The sequence below is a fragment of the Electrophorus electricus genome, unplaced genomic scaffold (genome assembly GCF_041902795.1).
Source record: "Electrophorus electricus isolate QZ-2024a unplaced genomic scaffold, ASM4190279v1 Scaffold27, whole genome shotgun sequence".
NCBI classification, from domain to species: domain Eukaryota; kingdom Metazoa; phylum Chordata; class Actinopteri; order Gymnotiformes; family Gymnotidae; genus Electrophorus; species Electrophorus electricus.
In genome coordinates this window covers 341,998-359,888 of record NW_027658550.1, presented here as the reverse complement: position 1 = coordinate 359,888, position 17,891 = coordinate 341,998, and the positions used below count along the sequence as shown (strand labels likewise).

Sequence of the window (17,891 nt, the reverse complement as noted above, 5' to 3'; positions counted from 1 at the left end):
TTGCATGAGTTACACGTCATTGTCACTAATTACTTGGGAATGGGCCACCAAAAAATCCAGCTAGAAGCAGCCCTGTTATCAAAAGCGTATTGATGAAAGACTAGAAAATAGCTAACCCAAATACAACATGCACACTACAGTATAAATGGCAGTATATACATTTCACTGGGGATAAATATCAAGATGTAGACGTATACAATATGTAGAAGTAAATGAAACATTTTACAGTATACAATTCTATTTGCAAAATGAATTAAAATTTGTGACATGTAAGGTACAGTTTTGTAAACATGACAGTTCACTAGGCTGTGTGAATTGCTTCAGCAGTAATTACATTTCTAAGTTTTTCCTAATTCCTAATCACTATTTGCTCCTAAATGACTCCTTTCTTACTGATATTTTGATCTCATTGCTTATTTTGTTGTTGTGCTGTCTGGTGTTGACCATTTAAGGACAGATACCTCCTTCAAGTCTTGATTCCTCTTGAGGATTCTTTGTTACACCCATAGTTTTACCTTGCCAATGTCACCTTTGGCTTGCTCAGTGGGGGGTCCAGACTCTGACATCAGTAAAGCTGTTTTGTTACAATGAATGTAGTAAAAGGTGCTACAGAAATAAATTTGAATTCAATTGAACTGGTTTTCATCAGGACTGCAGAGGATTGTGGTTCAGCAAAGATATGCCATTGGGAAAGAAACAGGTCAGATGCTGGTTAGTATTGGTTTTGAATGCTTTAAAGTGTTTTCCATTGGGGAGTTTCTGAAATAAGTGACATCCAGGTGAAGGGATTTGCAGAACTTTTGGAGTTTCTAGACTGATGAAGCTCAGCAAGGAATGAGAAAGAGAAAAGAGAGAAAGAGAAAGATGACTTTCTGAGCGCACTCAATGATATGCTGCAGCTGGTTTCTGGACTGTGCATTAGTGGAGCCTAAAATGTAATTAAGCTTTTGATTAAGACATACCTGCGCTTCTGTACTTTCTTTGTAATAGTAGAATCCTGCATCTGAAATGAATTTGCAGGATTCCACTGCATTGACCAGTTTCTTAATGACTAATGAGGAGGGTGCAAGAGGATGCTTCCTGAAGTACATTATAATTTCCACATCTTGGTGGTGTTGAGATCCAGGTTGTTTAAGACACAGACACACTAAATTAGGTATATCTGGGAAAGTTCACTATTGGCTCACTCTAGGCTTAATTCTAAAACTAAAATATATATTTCTTTAACTTCACTTGGGATTCTCTGAACCTATGTAGACCCAGAACTAATGTATGCATCTGGTGTCTACAAAAAAGCTACAGTTCAGAATTACAAAATAACTCTATTTAATACCAAACATAGTTTGGAATCTGGAGGGTTCCATACACCCTGGAACATAACATTGTTTTAGTGTGGATGCAAAAGATGCAAAAGATTTGAAATTACCCACAAACCACGGACATACGAGTGAAATTTAGAAAACCTGCTGAGCTTTTTTTTTAGAGTACAGACATCCATTGGGATTTTATACCATGTAAATGTCCTTAAACAGAGATATGGACGCAGAATAACGTTATTGTGAACAGCTACACATAAGAAGAGTTGTTGTATCGTTATAGGCCATTTGAATGAACATAATTTATGGTCCAATACGGTCAAGCATATTTGGTCACAATTCCCATATTTTCACGCGCGAGGTCGAATCTTCGCGGTTACGAGAACTCGCGTCACCATGGAAGCAGTTGTTTTTTGACATAGTGTTTTTTTGATTCCAGACGATGAACTGTGATGAACGATGGTCTGAGAAGAAAATTCCGAGCAAGTCTATGTGTTTACATATACCCAACTTTCAAGATCGTACTGGAATTCAAAAGAGGAAAGTGCTTTTTATTCTTGTTGGAGAACACAGTCTTTGTAAATATCCTAATTGTCAACAATACTGGACAGTGTTGCTTGAACTGTAGCGTTACTGCGATTGCGATTGCTAACCTAGGTTAACTAGCTTAGCTAGTTAGCTAACGGATTCTTTCCAAGTTGAGCTCCTGACAAACTGACTTGGTGATATAGCACCTATCCAACACGCTGCTGAAGTGCGCTAGCTAGCCAACTGGCTATATTGCTTTTCCAAATCAGTGATTGGATCAATGAGTCTGATCAATGATGATTTATGCGCTAATATCGCCGGAGTTACACGAACAACTCCTTGATCACGAGAACTACCAGAGCCGAACAAATGGGGTAGAAGAGCTGAAGAACATTATTTCAGAGCTGGACTTGAAAACCGTTTCCTCTGACAGTATTGTGGAATTCATCAATTTTTTACGTAGACTTCTGGATGATACAAACTTCAAAGTCTTGTATGGCACTTTACAGGTTATCAGCCTCCTGGTTCAAAACCTGGACTACGCCGTGGACAGACATTATAAACAGATTGTATGTGTGGCCCTCAAAACTTTGGGGGACGCACGGACTGTTCCCCGGAATGAGTACATGAATATTTTTCGTCACCTCATGAGGATTGTAGGTCCACAGAAAGTTTTGGAACTTGTAATAGGACAGCTAAGGCACAAAAATTCCAGAGTCAGAGAAGATGTCATCAACATCATCACAGCTGCTATGCTCACACACCCCAGAAAAGACTTCAATATCCCTAATCTGTGTTCTGTAGTGGCTCCTTATCTTGCAGACAATAAAAAGAGGGTCCGACATGCGGCTCTGGAGCTCTTTGCTGTTTTTGACTGCTGTCTTGACACAGGAAAAAAACAGCTACTCATGAAGGCCATTGACAGGTTGGACTTCACTGGAGATGTGGAGGGACTTATGGCTGCAGTACAGGCACGAAGAGCCAGACATATTCTCCCCCGATTGTCTGCAGATGGTATGGTGGAATACGCACTGGTCATCCCCAAGCCTGGTCAACGGCGAATACCTCAGTTTGGCTCTGGAGCTGACCTGAACTGGGTTATTAATGGAGGGAAAGTTAACAGTGCACAGAGCCACCACACAGAACCAGATTCGGATCGACTGAGTGGCTACGGCAGCTTTGGTTCTCTTACAGATGGCCTCCAGTCACACAAGAGAGTAGTTAGCGCTAGGAAGGCGAAAAACAAGCTACCCTGGGAGAGGTCTTTCCTCCCATGTTTAGTAAACAAGCAGCCTTGCAGTGCATCAAATGCAAAGTTATCTGATAAGGTGGGTGATTACCTCATGAAGTTAATTTTACATGCACACACAATTACAAAAAAGGAAAAATAAGGTTAAAAATGAGAGAATGTACTATTTTGAATGCAGCTCCAAACTCAACAAGCTACTTTACCTTTTTTTTCCTTTATGTAGCTGTGAATCTTATTTATTTGTGTTAGGCTACAAGTTGTTTTCTATTCCATATTCCAATTTCCATCAACATTACTTCTTACATTACTGCCCTTCTGCAGACCTGAACTGTTTTGCCTAATGTGTAAGTTTTGAGTCACTTCATTTTTATAACATGACCCCCCCCATTATTTTTCATGTTGAACTGTTTCAGTACTATTTTCATTGTAATTTAGTTGCATAAAATTGCACAATGTCCTGTACATTTTTGTTAAGAAAGCATTGTGTACTGAGCTACAACAGAACAGATGTCCATTTAAAATAAAGGAATATCATGGTTTGCTACATGCTTACTTATAAATGTTCAATAATAAGGGACTGTTTTTTGTTGTTGCTGCTTTAGTTTAGTGTGGAAGATCTCACTACCTCCTTGAGGCTGAATCAGTTAGTTAGCCAACAACTTTAAAAACGACTAATACGTTAAAGTTAAATACAAGCGGAAATATCGTACCTACTCGGTTAGAACGCATTGGCTTCTGATGAAACGTTAACACATTGAGTGAGCTGGCTAAAATAGCTAAGTAGCTAGCTAACAGTAATGTTTATTACCGCCGTAGCTAGGTTAGCTAGATAGAACCAAGTTAACGTGATTATACAGCAAGGAGACCATAAATAATTGTTAAGCTACCAGCACTTTAAGAAAACCATAAACATTCTAAGTATCTTGCTAAAAACGTTTACTTCTTAGTTCTTTGCTCAACCTAGCTATTGACCTTTACAAAGCTATCTATCTATCTATTTATCTATCTAATAATACTTAAGTCAAATGTTAAAAATCAGAAGGTCATTCACAGTAGCTGCTCATGGCCGAGATCAAATCACCTGTCTGAATCCTGATGATGCTAGCTAGGTAGCTAGCTAGACGGGTACCATTAGCTTGATGACATGCTAACGGCTCGCTATTGTGGTTAATGTTCGCAAGCTCGCTAGCTAACTACAGTTGCTGCTAAAAATAAACTTTGCCAGGATGTGCCGACTGTCTATGTAACGTTAGCAACAAACTAGTCCAGCGCGCTCTACTACAATCAAGCAGTGTGAAAATATTACGAAACTGATGTTAATTACCTGTATTCAACCTTTTGGATGTGCCAACGAGGTCTAATGTATCGCAGTAGCGGAGATCAACACGCTAGTGACAGAAGCCTTGAGCATTTGTCAGGAAAAACAAACACAAAAGAGGTTCTGTCTGCGTAACTTCCGGGAGAAGGGTGCACTAAATAGCACTCCAGAAAAAAAAAACAACCCAATCACATTACCATTTCAAAATGTGCATGTCACAAATGTCATTTTCCCTATATAGTATGTGTTTATAATTCAATTTGCTTTATACCACGCGCCTCTTTCTCTTTAATCTCTGTTCCACTACACAATAAGGTAGTGGTGTGATTAGTTGTGGTAGGCTGTAAGAGCTTCTTTGTGGATGTTGAGACAAGATTTGTTTTTGTTATTGATCTTTTTCATGTATATACAGTCTTTGGCATATGATAACTGCTGCTGGAAACTAGAAATGTAATATATTTCAATCGCCTAGCATATTTACATAACTGTTCTGTTAACTGAGTGGTACAATTTTTATCCTATACTGATCGCACATCAGACTGGAGCATATTTATGCTAGATTCCAGTTTGGCATGGCATGAATGAGAAAGCATGATTAGTCTATCCAACATGCTGTTTCATAAATTGTAGTGTGACGAAATGTGTGCATTTGTTAGTGAGGGCAGAAGTTAAACACACAGCCATGTTGCATGAGTTACACGTCATTGTCACTAATTACTTGGGAATGGGCCACCAAAAAATCCAGCTAGAAGCAGCCCTGTTATCAAAAGCGTATTGATGAAAGACTAGAAAATAGCTAACCCAAATACAACATGCACACTACAGTATAAATGGCAGTATATACATTTCACTGGGGATAAATATCAAGATGTAGACGTATACAATATGTAGAAGTAAATGAAACATTTTACAGTATACAATTCTATTTGCAAAATGAATTAAAATTTGTGACATGTAAGGTACAGTTTTGTAAACATGACAGTTCACTAGGCTGTGTGAATTGCTTCAGCAGTAATTACATTTCTAAGTTTTTCCTAATTCCTAATCACTATTTGCTCCTAAATGACTCCTTTCTTACTGATATTTTGATCTCATTGCTTATTTTGTTGTTGTGCTGTCTGGTGTTGACCATTTAAGGACAGATACCTCCTTCAAGTCTTGATTCCTCTTGAGGATTCTTTGTTACACCCATAGTTTTACCTTGCCAATGTCACCTTTGGCTTGCTCAGTGGGGGGTCCAGACTCTGACATCAGTAAAGCTGTTTTGTTACAATGAATGTAGTAAAAGGTGCTACAGAAATAAATTTGAATTCAATTGAACTGGTTTTCATCAGGACTGCAGAGGATTGTGGTTCAGCAAAGATATGCCATTGGGAAAGAAACAGGTCAGATGCTGGTTAGTATTGGTTTTGAATGCTTTAAAGTGTTTTCCATTGGGGAGTTTCTGAAATAAGTGACATCCAGGTGAAGGGATTTGCAGAACTTTTGGAGTTTCTAGACTGATGAAGCTCAGCAAGGAATGAGAAAGAGAAAAGAGAGAAAGAGAAAGATGACTTTCTGAGCGCACTCAATGATATGCTGCAGCTGGTTTCTGGACTGTGCATTAGTGGAGCCTAAAATGTAATTAAGCTTTTGATTAAGACATACCTGCGCTTCTGTACTTTCTTTGTAATAGTAGAATCCTGCATCTGAAATGAATTTGCAGGATTCCACTGCATTGACCAGTTTCTTAATGACTAATGAGGAGGGTGCAAGAGGATGCTTCCTGAAGTACATTATAATTTCCACATCTTGGTGGTGTTGAGATCCAGGTTGTTTAAGACACAGACACACTAAATTAGGTATATCTGGGAAAGTTCACTATTGGCTCACTCTAGGCTTAATTCTAAAACTAAAATATATATTTCTTTAACTTCACTTGGGATTCTCTGAACCTATGTAGACCCAGAACTAATGTATGCATCTGGTGTCTACAAAAAAGCTACAGTTCAGAATTACAAAATAACTCTATTTAATACCAAACATAGTTTGGAATCTGGAGGGTTCCATACACCCTGGAACATAACATTGTTTTAGTGTGGATGCAAAAGATGCAAAAGATTTGAAATTACCCACAAACCACGGACATACGAGTGAAATTTAGAAAACCTGCTGAGCTTTTTTTTTAGAGTACAGACATCCATTGGGATTTTATACCATGTAAATGTCCTTAAACAGAGATATGGACGCAGAATAACGTTATTGTGAACAGCTACACATAAGAAGAGTTGTTGTATCGTTATAGGCCATTTGAATGAACATAATTTATGGTCCAATACGGTCAAGCATATTTGGTCACAATTCCCATATTTTCACGCGCGAGGTCGAATCTTCGCGGTTACGAGAACTCGCGTCACCATGGAAGCAGTTGTTTTTTGACATAGTGTTTTTTTGATTCCAGACGATGAACTGTGATGAACGATGGTCTGAGAAGAAAATTCCGAGCAAGTCTATGTGTTTACATATACCCAACTTTCAAGATCGTACTGGAATTCAAAAGAGGAAAGTGCTTTTTATTCTTGTTGGAGAACACAGTCTTTGTAAATATCCTAATTGTCAACAATACTGGACAGTGTTGCTTGAACTGTAGCGTTACTGCGATTGCGATTGCTAACCTAGGTTAACTAGCTTAGCTAGTTAGCTAACGGATTCTTTCCAAGTTGAGCTCCTGACAAACTGACTTGGTGATATAGCACCTATCCAACACGCTGCTGAAGTGCGCTAGCTAGCCAACTGGCTATATTGCTTTTCCAAATCAGTGATTGGATCAATGAGTCTGATCAATGATGATTTATGCGCTAATATCGCCGGAGTTACACGAACAACTCCTTGATCACGAGAACTACCAGAGCCGAACAAATGGGGTAGAAGAGCTGAAGAACATTATTTCAGAGCTGGACTTGAAAACCGTTTCCTCTGACAGTATTGTGGACTTCATCAATTTTTTACGTAGACTTCTGGATGATACAAACTTCAAAGTCTTGTATGGCACTTTACAGGTTATCAGCCTCCTGGTTCAAAACCTGGACTACGCCGTGGACAGACATTATAAACAGATTGTATGTGTGGCCCTCAAAACTTTGGGGGACGCACGGACTGTTCCCCGGAATGAGTACATGAATATTTTTCGTCACCTCATGAGGATTGTAGGTCCACAGAAAGTTTTGGAACTTGTAATAGGACAGCTAAGGCACAAAAATTCCAGAGTCAGAGAAGATGTCATCAACATCATCACAGCTGCTATGCTCACACACCCCAGAAAAGACTTCAATATCCCTAATCTGTGTTCTGTAGTGGCTCCTTATCTTGCAGACAATAAAAAGAGGGTCCGACATGCTGCTCTGGAGCTCTTTGCTGTTTTTGACTGCTGTCTTGACACAGGAAAAAAACAGCTACTCATGAAGGCCATTGACAGGTTGGACTTCACTGGAGATGTGGAGGGACTTATGGCTGCAGTACAGGCACGAAGAGCCAGACATATTCTCCCCCGATTGTCTGCAGATGGTATGGTGGAATACGCACTGGTCATCCCCAAGCCTGGTCAACGGCGAATACCTCAGTTTGGCTCTGGAGCTGACCTGAACTGGGTTATTAATGGAGGGAAAGTTAACAGTGCACAGAGCCACCACACAGAACCAGATTCGGATCGACTGAGTGGCTACGGCAGCTTTGGTTCTCTTACAGATGGCCTCCAGTCACACAAGAGAGTAGTTAGCGCTAGGAAGGCGAAAAACAAGCTACCCTGGGAGAGGTCTTTCCTCCCATGTTTAGTAAACAAGCAGCCTTGCAGTGCATCAAATGCAAAGTTATCTGATAAGGTGGGTGATTACCTCATGAAGTTAATTTTACATGCACACACAGAATTACAAAAAAGGAAAAATAAGGTTAAAAATGAGAGAATGTACTATTTTGAATGCAGCTCCAAACTCAACAAGCTACTTTACCTTTTTTTTCCTTTATGTAGCTGTGAATCTTATTTATTTGTGTTAGGCTACAAGTTGTTTTCTATTCCATATTCCAATTTCCATCAACATTACTTCTTACATTACTGCCCTTCTGCAGACCTGAACTGTTTTGCCTAATGTGTAAGTTTTGAGTCACTTCATTTTTATAACATGACCCCCATTATTTTTCATGTTGAACTGTTTCAGTACTATTTTCATTGTAATTTAGTTGCATAAAATTGCACAATGTCCTGTACATTTTTGTTAAGAAAGCATTGTGTACTGAGCTACAACAGAACAGATGTCTATTTAAAAAAAGGAATATCATGGTTTGCTACATGCTTACTTATAAATGTTCAATAATAAGGGACTGTTTTTTGTTGTTGCTGCTTTAGTTTAGTGTGGAAGATCTCACTACCTCCTTGAGGCTGAATCAGAAAAACTGTGGCACAAACTCTGGTAAGTAAATGTCTCTTTGTTTTCTCTTTGTGTCCTCTATTTTAGATTTGTCCTATTTTCTTACTAGGTTTTCAACATACAACCTATAAATACATGTTGATTTGTATTCCCATGTCTCTTGTGTCTTTTACTGTTTCTGCCTTTACTCATGCTTTCATTTTCACACCTTAAATTAGCAGCTAATTATCTAGCTAATTAGTGTGTGTGTGTGTGTGTGTGCGTGCGCGTGCGTGCGTGTGTGTGTGTGTGTTAATTTATCTGGACATTTGTCCTTGAACATGCCACCCAGACTTGTAACATGTAGGTCAAGACATGAAATGAAAATGTTAACTCATTGTTAAGTTTTAAATGTGTATGAGTACATGGAATACATTGAAGTGGGTTTCTATCAGTATTCGGACTGCTGCTATTAATATGGGCGTTCTTCAGTACTTTTCAATATTCCTGTACTTTATGGAAAAAAAATTTGGCATCATGAAAAATATCCTAAAATCCACACCGAAGCATTAACACAATGTAGCAGTGTGTGGATTATGAAACATGGGAGTAGTATTTATTAGAAACACTAGAGGAAGTCTGAATTTGAGTGTATTTCATGCTCCAGTACTAATTTTAGCAGTGATATGTTTGTAGATGACTGAGTAGAGCACACTAGAGTGGGCACCATGACCACCCACATGCAGGGTGGGTTTACGGTGAAACACATTATTTGTTGGGCAGTTTTGTTTAGCCTAGGATGATAATGCTTCCTACCATTGATATAGAAGCTTAGTATAATACTGGCTATACATGTATATTGATTATAGTTGTCACTTTGTCATTATTTTAACCCGCCCCAACAAACAAACAAAACATTGTCATGTTGCTTTGCTGGCTTCTGATACCACATCTAGATGGCTGCAAACGCAATCATCTATATAACATGGCTTCTTTAATATGCTGGGTGAAACAAGGCCAGTGTTGAGCTCTGGTGTGCTGCAGCGGTCTGTGTGATGTAAGGAATTTGTGATTTTTACCAAGTCCTATTTTAGTTGGCATTGACATTATAAGACTGCAGGCAAGACTAGACTTGAATCTTTTATTGCAGTCTGTTGATAAAAGATCCCACCTGCACTGTTCAAATCCAAGAAGAGCCTACAGAGGTCTCCTGTAAACAATGTAACCATATGATTAAGTTTTCTTAAAATTATGTTAAAGTCTTTAGTTATAAAATCTAAATTGCTATTGCTCACTTTTTGTTTACCGCTTAGTTGTTTTTTGGTATGCATTTGTAGTCTGATGTGTGCCTATTAGTTACATATGCTGAGCTGATGCTTCAAATTGTCCTCAAGTTTCCTGTTTCTGTTTCATTCTCCAGATTCAGTAGAGCCTTTCCAGCCCGATGCTCCAGGATGGAAAAGAGAGACAGTGGGTAGACTTTGTCGAAGCGGTAGCCTTGGTGCGGACCCAGATATTTTAAAAGCAGCTAATCTCAGTGATTCTGACAGAGGTGACTTGTTGATGTTGATTTTACTTTATTTATATATACAAAATGTAGAAAATAGCACATTTGCATAATTTTTGCAATAGATTTGTTTTGTTGTAAAATATTGCTAAATAGAATAATTGGAATCAAGGCATCACTTGACCATAAACTTCACTCACTGAGTGTCAAATGAAAGGAGCTACTGAACATTATTTGCTGCCAAATGAATAGTCATGGAAGATTCTCTTGAGAATAGATGCTCTTTTCCATACAGGTTTGCCCAAAGCCAACCGCTTGCTGTCTGGTAACCCCAGTGTAGAGCGCACCTTTTCAGTTCCTTCCAATCCACCCCCCCCCGGGTCTTTTCTGCTGCCCTCCTACCCTCTGGCCACTCTTCCGGGAGTGCAGCTGACTCCCACCCTGCCTCGTAGATGCCATGCAAACTCCTCACTGTCCATGTCCAATACATGGCCCAACAAGCGAGATACGATCCCTCGTCACAGGGACCCCAGCTCATGGGGGGATAAAACAGGTGAGGGCATAGCTACATTGCTTAGAAAATGTGTCTTTGTTCAGTGGGAAACTGCCAAAGCATTTTTGGCTCTTCAGTATTTAGCAGTGTCAGAATTAAAAATGAATCATACTGAAATATCAAATTGTATTGAAATGTAAGATTTCAGGATTCAATTTAAAAAAAAAAAGAAACTGAATCATTGTTGGGTCACACATTTACATGAGCTCTACTTAATCTGGAATGGATGTCTTGCTTTCAGTTATTCTTTGTTATATCTTTGTGATATCTAATCACATTTTGAGTAAGAACTTGATAGTTGGTAACAAGGATGCCAATTACAGGATGAAAATGTAAACTGTTTACTGTGATTGTAATGCAGCTGCCTTCACTTTTGACTGGTGTGTTTCTCCATATGTGAAGTACACAGAGGTTGATGTGGCTTTGCCTTAAACTGACACTTTTTTACCACCATGACAGGAGTTTTTGGCTTCACTGGTGCTCCCTGCTACCCTGGAGTGACTCTGTCCCCAGAACAGGAGGAGTTGGTAAGAAAACCCCCCAGGGAGCCACTGATTGGGGTGTATGGCCATGCTGTTTCAGCTGGCCATATGGATTCGGAAGAAAGCACTGAGCCAGAAAAAGCAGCGGTGAGACAATGTTTATTTTGTTTTATTGAACAATCTGCTAATATTTATTGATTCCCTTTACTTTAATCTTTCCTAACTTCAGCAGTGGTTTTTGAATGTGCTGTTGATATGGAATGACTTTGTTGCCAGTTTGACAGTAAAATTTTGATAAAATAACGATTTGACAAGATTTTAATGCAAATTGACTCCTACGTTGCATAATTTCAGTCCGGTCCTCCAGGTTCTGATTGACAGTCTTGAATAGAGATGCTATGTGGTTATTCATGTATGTGTATTTGTTGGAGAGGGTAAAGCCGTTTAGGTTTGCAAGGGTTAAGATGCATCAACATCGTCTGGAGCAGCAAGAAGTTCCGCCTATACAGGGGGAGTGGCAGAACATGCAACGATTGAAGCAGAACTTTAGACACATGGCATTTGACGTGGGCTCAGACGACACGGCATCTCTGAAAGGTAACGGTTGACCTCAATGAATGCTCCTCCTCGTGCTTACTGAGACTCATGGAAGCTCTGTAGTCACCATAGCCTGTTAATCTCCTTCCCATCAGATTTGCAGCGCAACGGTAGTGTTCTAGCATCCACGAAGGCTGAACTCCTGGATGATTTGCCCTCGAGCCCCAACAGCACACACGCACCCAGAAGCCTGGTCAAAAGTTTCATTCATCCCAGCCCTCCCACGGCTCCTTCCAGACGCATGCTGCCACGACGCCAACAAGCCCCCAGTCTGAACAGAGCATGTCCACCCCTTTCAAACTGCTCTGGTGAGTGTCACCTGTTATTCTGCGCTTCATGCATGGTCACTGCTCTTGAGTAAATAGATTTGCTCTAAACGCTGTATCACACAATTGTGTTTTAAAGGCCCTGCACAGTTGTTTGTTTAAAAATGCAAAAAAACAAAAAAAAAAACAACCATATATATTCCAAAGAATGTTAAATATTCCAGTCACCTTCCTACTATCATTTTTTTAAACCATAAAACGACATTAAAAAGAGTGTTGTCCTTTTACCATTCTGCTGTTTGGGCGTGGACCTCAGAGGATTCATTGACAGCCTCTGTGTGAAAAGCTATTAGGGATTTTGGTCAACAGCAGAATCCTTGCTGTGTTTAAATAGACTAATCAATTAGAGGACACCACAGTTCGTATTTTAAGAATACATTTATAGCAATATCATCTGTGCATTTATTACATATTGATCATGTTTACATTAAAGCTATTAAGGAACGTTAGCTAACTAGCGTATATTCGGCTGGTTAATCAGGTCTAGCTAACAGGCTTTGACTACGCACGGAGAGAGCTAAACATGGGACAGGCAGAGACTGGTGGCAATTTCAAATAGTGTTGGTGTATCATAACGTTATAAAAAATACATTTGTTGACCCAAATTGCACAAAATTAGCAAACGTTTGCATGTACTAACGTTTTGTTATATTTTCCATTACTTGCTACGGTATTGAATAAAGTGTCGAATGAAAACAATGGCTGTTAATTAATATCAAAGACTTACTAACTTATCAATATTACCTCCAGTAAGTGTGGGGAAAGGTGTTGTGTTTCAGTTATAGTCGGCAGGCAAATCTAGAGCTGTATTGAGCTCAGTTTGCAAATTATTTCACAGTAAAATGCTTGCTACAAACTCTTGTATTGGGTGTCACTTAGACCCCAGAAAGAAATTTGAGCAACCTTGATTTGGTCTTGTTTTCTGGAATAAAATGTAGAGTAACCCTTTTCCCGTTTGTATACAAAAACTGAGCATTTGTATGTACATGTCATCTCTGTTCCTTGAAAAGAGCTATGTGCAGTGATTGAAGTGTAGTAGGGTCAGTTGATTTCACAGTTCATGTATATGCAATATTACATAGCTTATGATTCCCTATAGTCAATTAGTGTTATCTGTGACATCAAAGATAACACCACATAAAGTGTAAGTCCTAAATAGAAGTTAGGCGGTATAGAAAAAATAAAACAATTAGAGGTTGTTTTATGCACTCTACAATGCCCAATAACTACTGAACTGAAGCAGAAGTATGAAGATAATCACATACTTCCAGCTAATACAACATTTTGAGTAAGGAGAAAAAATACTGTGCAAGGCCATTAAATGTAGTTGGCCATCTTGAATAATGTTATGTTTTGCAGTCAAGTTGATTTGAAACAAAGTTGAACTGGTAGCCCTAAAATAAGTAGTCAGTTTGTTTGTGGTGCGGTATTCCTCTTTAGATGAACTCACACCAGGAACCCCCAGGAAGAATCCCCATGAGCAGCTGGCTTTGCGGCCGTTCTCTAAACCGGACCTTGCTGTCACTCAGAGCTTCAGACTGCTTAGCTCTGATGACTGGTAAATCTCATACCTGTAAAATTATGACGCATTTGGCTAGGGTCAAGTAAAACAGTTTAGTAATTTATGATTTTCTGCATATATGATACATATGCTTAGAAATTAGTAAAGTGATTTTATCACTATCACTTTTTTCCTTTTGTCCCCTCTTTCATAATCTTTTTTCAGTTATGATAACCTACTTTTACAGTTTGTGTTTGTCCAATATTTCATACAGGGAGAAGAAGATTGATGGCCTGATACTCATGCGTAGTTTAGCACGGTATCACTCTGATGTGCTTAGTAGTAGGCTTCATGATGTCTGCCTTGTTCTTAATCAAGAGGTAAGTGACTATATCTGCTCACTATTGCGTCTGACTCCTTGTAACTTCCTGTGAATCTGTCTGATTCCTAAAATTAACCTATAATACCATTAAATTTTTTGTCATACACCATCAGCCTATGTTATTGAGACATTGCTGCCAAAAACTACACAGATCTTTCAGTAAAGTTAGTATAATGCTTGAAATTATTATAAAAATAATTTTCATCTAAGGGCATTTTAGATGCCATATTTAACTGTAATAATGAGTGATGAAGCCATTTCTTGGCATAACACAAGCTGGAATGTCTTCCTTCCCCCAGGTTCAGAACCTACGCTCTGGAGTGTCACGCGTGGCGGTGGTGACCTTGGGAGAGTTGTACTCTGGCCTGCAGAAAAGTATGGACCAGGAGGTGGAAGCTACAGCCAAGGTCCTCCTCCACAAAGCAGGAGAGTCCAATGCTTTTATTAGGCAGGATGTGGACACAGCCCTGGACTGCATGGTGCAGAACTGCACCCCCACCCGAAGCATGAACGCTCTTCTCGCTGGAGGACTCGGGTCAGTTAACTTGCAGTTAGCTTTCAGCTATAGCTTTCATCTAGCTGCAGCAGTCAAGAGGCCAACAAATGAGAGCGCTTTGGCTGCTGTTTGCTATTATTTTCACTTATCCTTTGGTGTTTCGAAATGTTTTTTGGCATTGGACAGTATTTTTGTTGATTTATCCTCTTAAAGATTTTTTTTAAAGCCATCAAATAGAATAGGATAATTTGATTATGCCTTTAGTTCATAGATAAGTGTATTAAGTTACTTTAAAGATGAAAGAGTTAAACATTGCACTGTATACATTGACTAGATTACTACATATTTGTTATTATGTCATACTTTTTTGAGTGCCTTTAAATATTTCCTTCTCTTTTCTCGTTTGTGTTCTCCTCAAAAGTCATTTGAATGCTGCAGTAAGAAAGTGCACTTCTCAGCATTTGGCTACTTTGATAGAAAAGATTGGCGCTGACCGCTTATTGTCTGGGACAAAAGGTGTGACTAATCGAATTCTACCTGCAGTCTCCAAATTGGCGCAAGACTCTTCCCAAGAAACCAGGTTGGTACCAGGATCAGATGGAAAACTATCAAAGCTTTTCACATGCCCAGATAGTAATCTTTTGGTTTATTCTTTTAGTCTCCCAACTATGACACTCTGAAGTCAGCAAATGCAGCTAAATTGTAGAGTAATAGAAGTTTTTTAGACACAGAGTGTCTTGGCAACTGGAATTGTGTCCTGGTAAAATAAATATACTAATAAATATTGGACTCTGCTTAATTGTAGTAAATGTAGTAGACTGGTACAATTTGTTGGTGTGCTGTGAGTCACCCTTAAGTTCCTCCCTCATGGTTCTCTCATGGGAACGGGGCTGTTATTTGTCTCAGGTACTTTGGTCGCCGCATGCTACTGTTCCTTTCGTCTCATCACGACTTTGATAAGATGGTGGAAAAGTACATCCCTACCAAAGACCTGCCCACCATCAGGGCCACTGTCCTCACTCTGAAATCCAAGGTGACAATTCAGCACATATATTTGTATATATGATTAGGATTTTTAATTCCATTCAGCCACTATGCTGTAAGCTTACTGACTAAACAAAGCTTATTCACTAAACTTATTCACAGTATTAGTGAAACCCACCTCAGAGCTGACAAGGTAGACAAATGTTTTAAACAAATACTAAAGTACAGAGCAGTGCAAGGCACCACACATTGTACACAGCAGTATGTATATACAGCAAATATATTAAGCCAAAATCATATATTAAAGATGTCAGTGTACAAAAAGATGAGGCAATACAGTTGTCTCCTAGTAAATAGTTTGTGATCTCCCATTATAATAGTTCAAATATTGTATTTACAGTAAGGTATAGATATTGCACAGTGCAGTCCCAGACCCAGTAGTTAGAAACAAAGTATGAAAGAACATTTGGTCTTCATTATCTGGAGAGTCATCACCCAGTGATGCTGATGTGGATTTAGGTCCCGGGTGAGAAGCCTCAGGATACCCCTTCAGCTCGAGGCAGGCGCTATATCCCTTGCGGTGGAATGAGGTATGCCTCCTCTATAAACCGTCAACCTCAGATTGTCAGCAGGTGAATTTTTAAACAATCAAAGCAAAAAACATGAGTTCCTATTGAAACTGCTTTAATCTTTCTACTTTTTGATGGTGATTATGTTGTTGTTATTGTTGTTGTTGTTGTTTTAAATTTATTGTAACCACATTAAATTTCTTTTTATTACAATAAACCAATCCTTACATTTTCTCTCTTGTTGTGTGTGTTCAGCAAAGATGCCAGCAAAGCACAGGTCCACAGCATTGCAGACAAGACCAAGTACATCAAACAGCTTAAATACACAGACAGGACAAGGTCCAGGTGTGGGATCCTCCCAACTGTACGTGGCGGGCCAAACCACATGACTCGCGGGAGATGAGCGTTCTGTGACACTTATTGCCAAGGTGCTATTTAAACAGACTGTGAGCACACAAGGGGTCACTGACTTATGGCATGAAGCTGAACTCAGAATCAGAACAGAATGACCTCAGCAGCACTCTAGGAAGCCAATCTGATATATTCAACACTTGCTGTCTGCAGAGATGCTGAGAAGTGCTTTGCCAATTCTGTTTGATGTGTTATGAGTTATGCTTAGAGTTATGATGCCCACAAGCTGCTGTCATTTGAGGTGCATTAGTGCTGGAGGACAGGTGGAGTTTAGCAAGTAAATATGGTTGTAGCCATATTATCAACAAGGATAATGGAGTTGAGCCTGTGCAGACTTTGCTAAGATGTTGTGTATACATTTGGCTGTCAGCTGGGCCATGCACTGAACTGACCAAGTATTTTTTCTTTAACTGGAATAAAAAAATGTAAATGTTTTCAAGAATAACACGCTTCATGTGATGTTTTATGGTTTATTGTTTAAAAAATTAATGATATAGAAGTCTATTTTGGTCATGACATCAGTATGGTAAAAAATTAAATACTGGAATTAATTAAAAAAATTAAATACATGGAACAGGATAATCACAACATGATTATACAACAAATTTAATTTATATATCCAAAATGTATTAATTTTATGAGATACAATCTAGTAGTTCCTTTCTTTGATATGAAAAATATTTTGTAAAAGGGTGCTATCTGTTGTAGTTACTGATTCTTATTTTCACTTCTTATATATATATTCCTGTTAGATCATATAGAAAATTGGTCATTGTTAGTATGGCATACTCCCTTGTGTAACCCTTTTCTTTGACACGCCACCCAGCACAATATCCTTAGATTCAGCCTTAACCTTTAGGTCCTTATATGTATTGACACCCACAGTATAAGCTGTGCAATGACTGATAAATTATTTTTGCTTTATACACACTACTCCAGTGTGACATTTATTTCTGTGTTCCTTTCAATAAAAAATAATCACATCATTGTGGTACAAAGTTTCTTCAACAAAATTCCCTTGCTAAACAAGAGAATTCATTCTAAAAATGTGGATGTTGGCAGCTGTCCCTAAACATTGTCAATTCACATCAGAGTGTAACTGGCAAACTGTCAAGACTACTGCAGCTACACATTCTTCTGTTTGAAAATGTGTGAAGATGATCACTGTAGATCATTGAGGCACCTCTATCACTGCAGATCAAACTGCCACTGATTTTACCCCTGATTTCCACTACCTGAATGCACAGACTTTCATTCTTAAAAGGAATGAACTGAAATAAAATGCTATTTGAA

At 38.9% G+C, this 17,891-nt stretch overlaps 1 protein-coding gene and 1 pseudogene across 1 annotated transcript; both read left to right on the top strand.

The window, feature by feature from the left end:
• The first annotated feature begins 2,078 nt into the window (after positions 1-2,078).
• On the top strand, positions 2,079-16,590 carry LOC145655505 (TOG array regulator of axonemal microtubules protein 1-like). The gene is made up of 13 exons (XM_081709041.1): positions 2,079-3,172; positions 8,790-8,853; positions 10,211-10,342; positions 10,593-10,927; positions 11,764-11,929; positions 12,025-12,237; positions 13,696-13,813; positions 14,031-14,136; positions 14,438-14,673; positions 15,056-15,214; positions 15,541-15,667; positions 16,138-16,250; positions 16,443-16,590. The coding sequence occupies exons 1-13, from the start codon at positions 2,138-2,140 to the stop codon at positions 16,588-16,590; spliced, it is 2,952 nt and encodes a 983-aa protein (XP_081565167.1). The 5' UTR covers positions 2,079-2,137.
• On the top strand, positions 7,175-8,165 carry LOC145655549 (TOG array regulator of axonemal microtubules protein 1 pseudogene; annotated as a pseudogene).
• Positions 16,591-17,891: the final 1,301 nt, after the last annotated feature.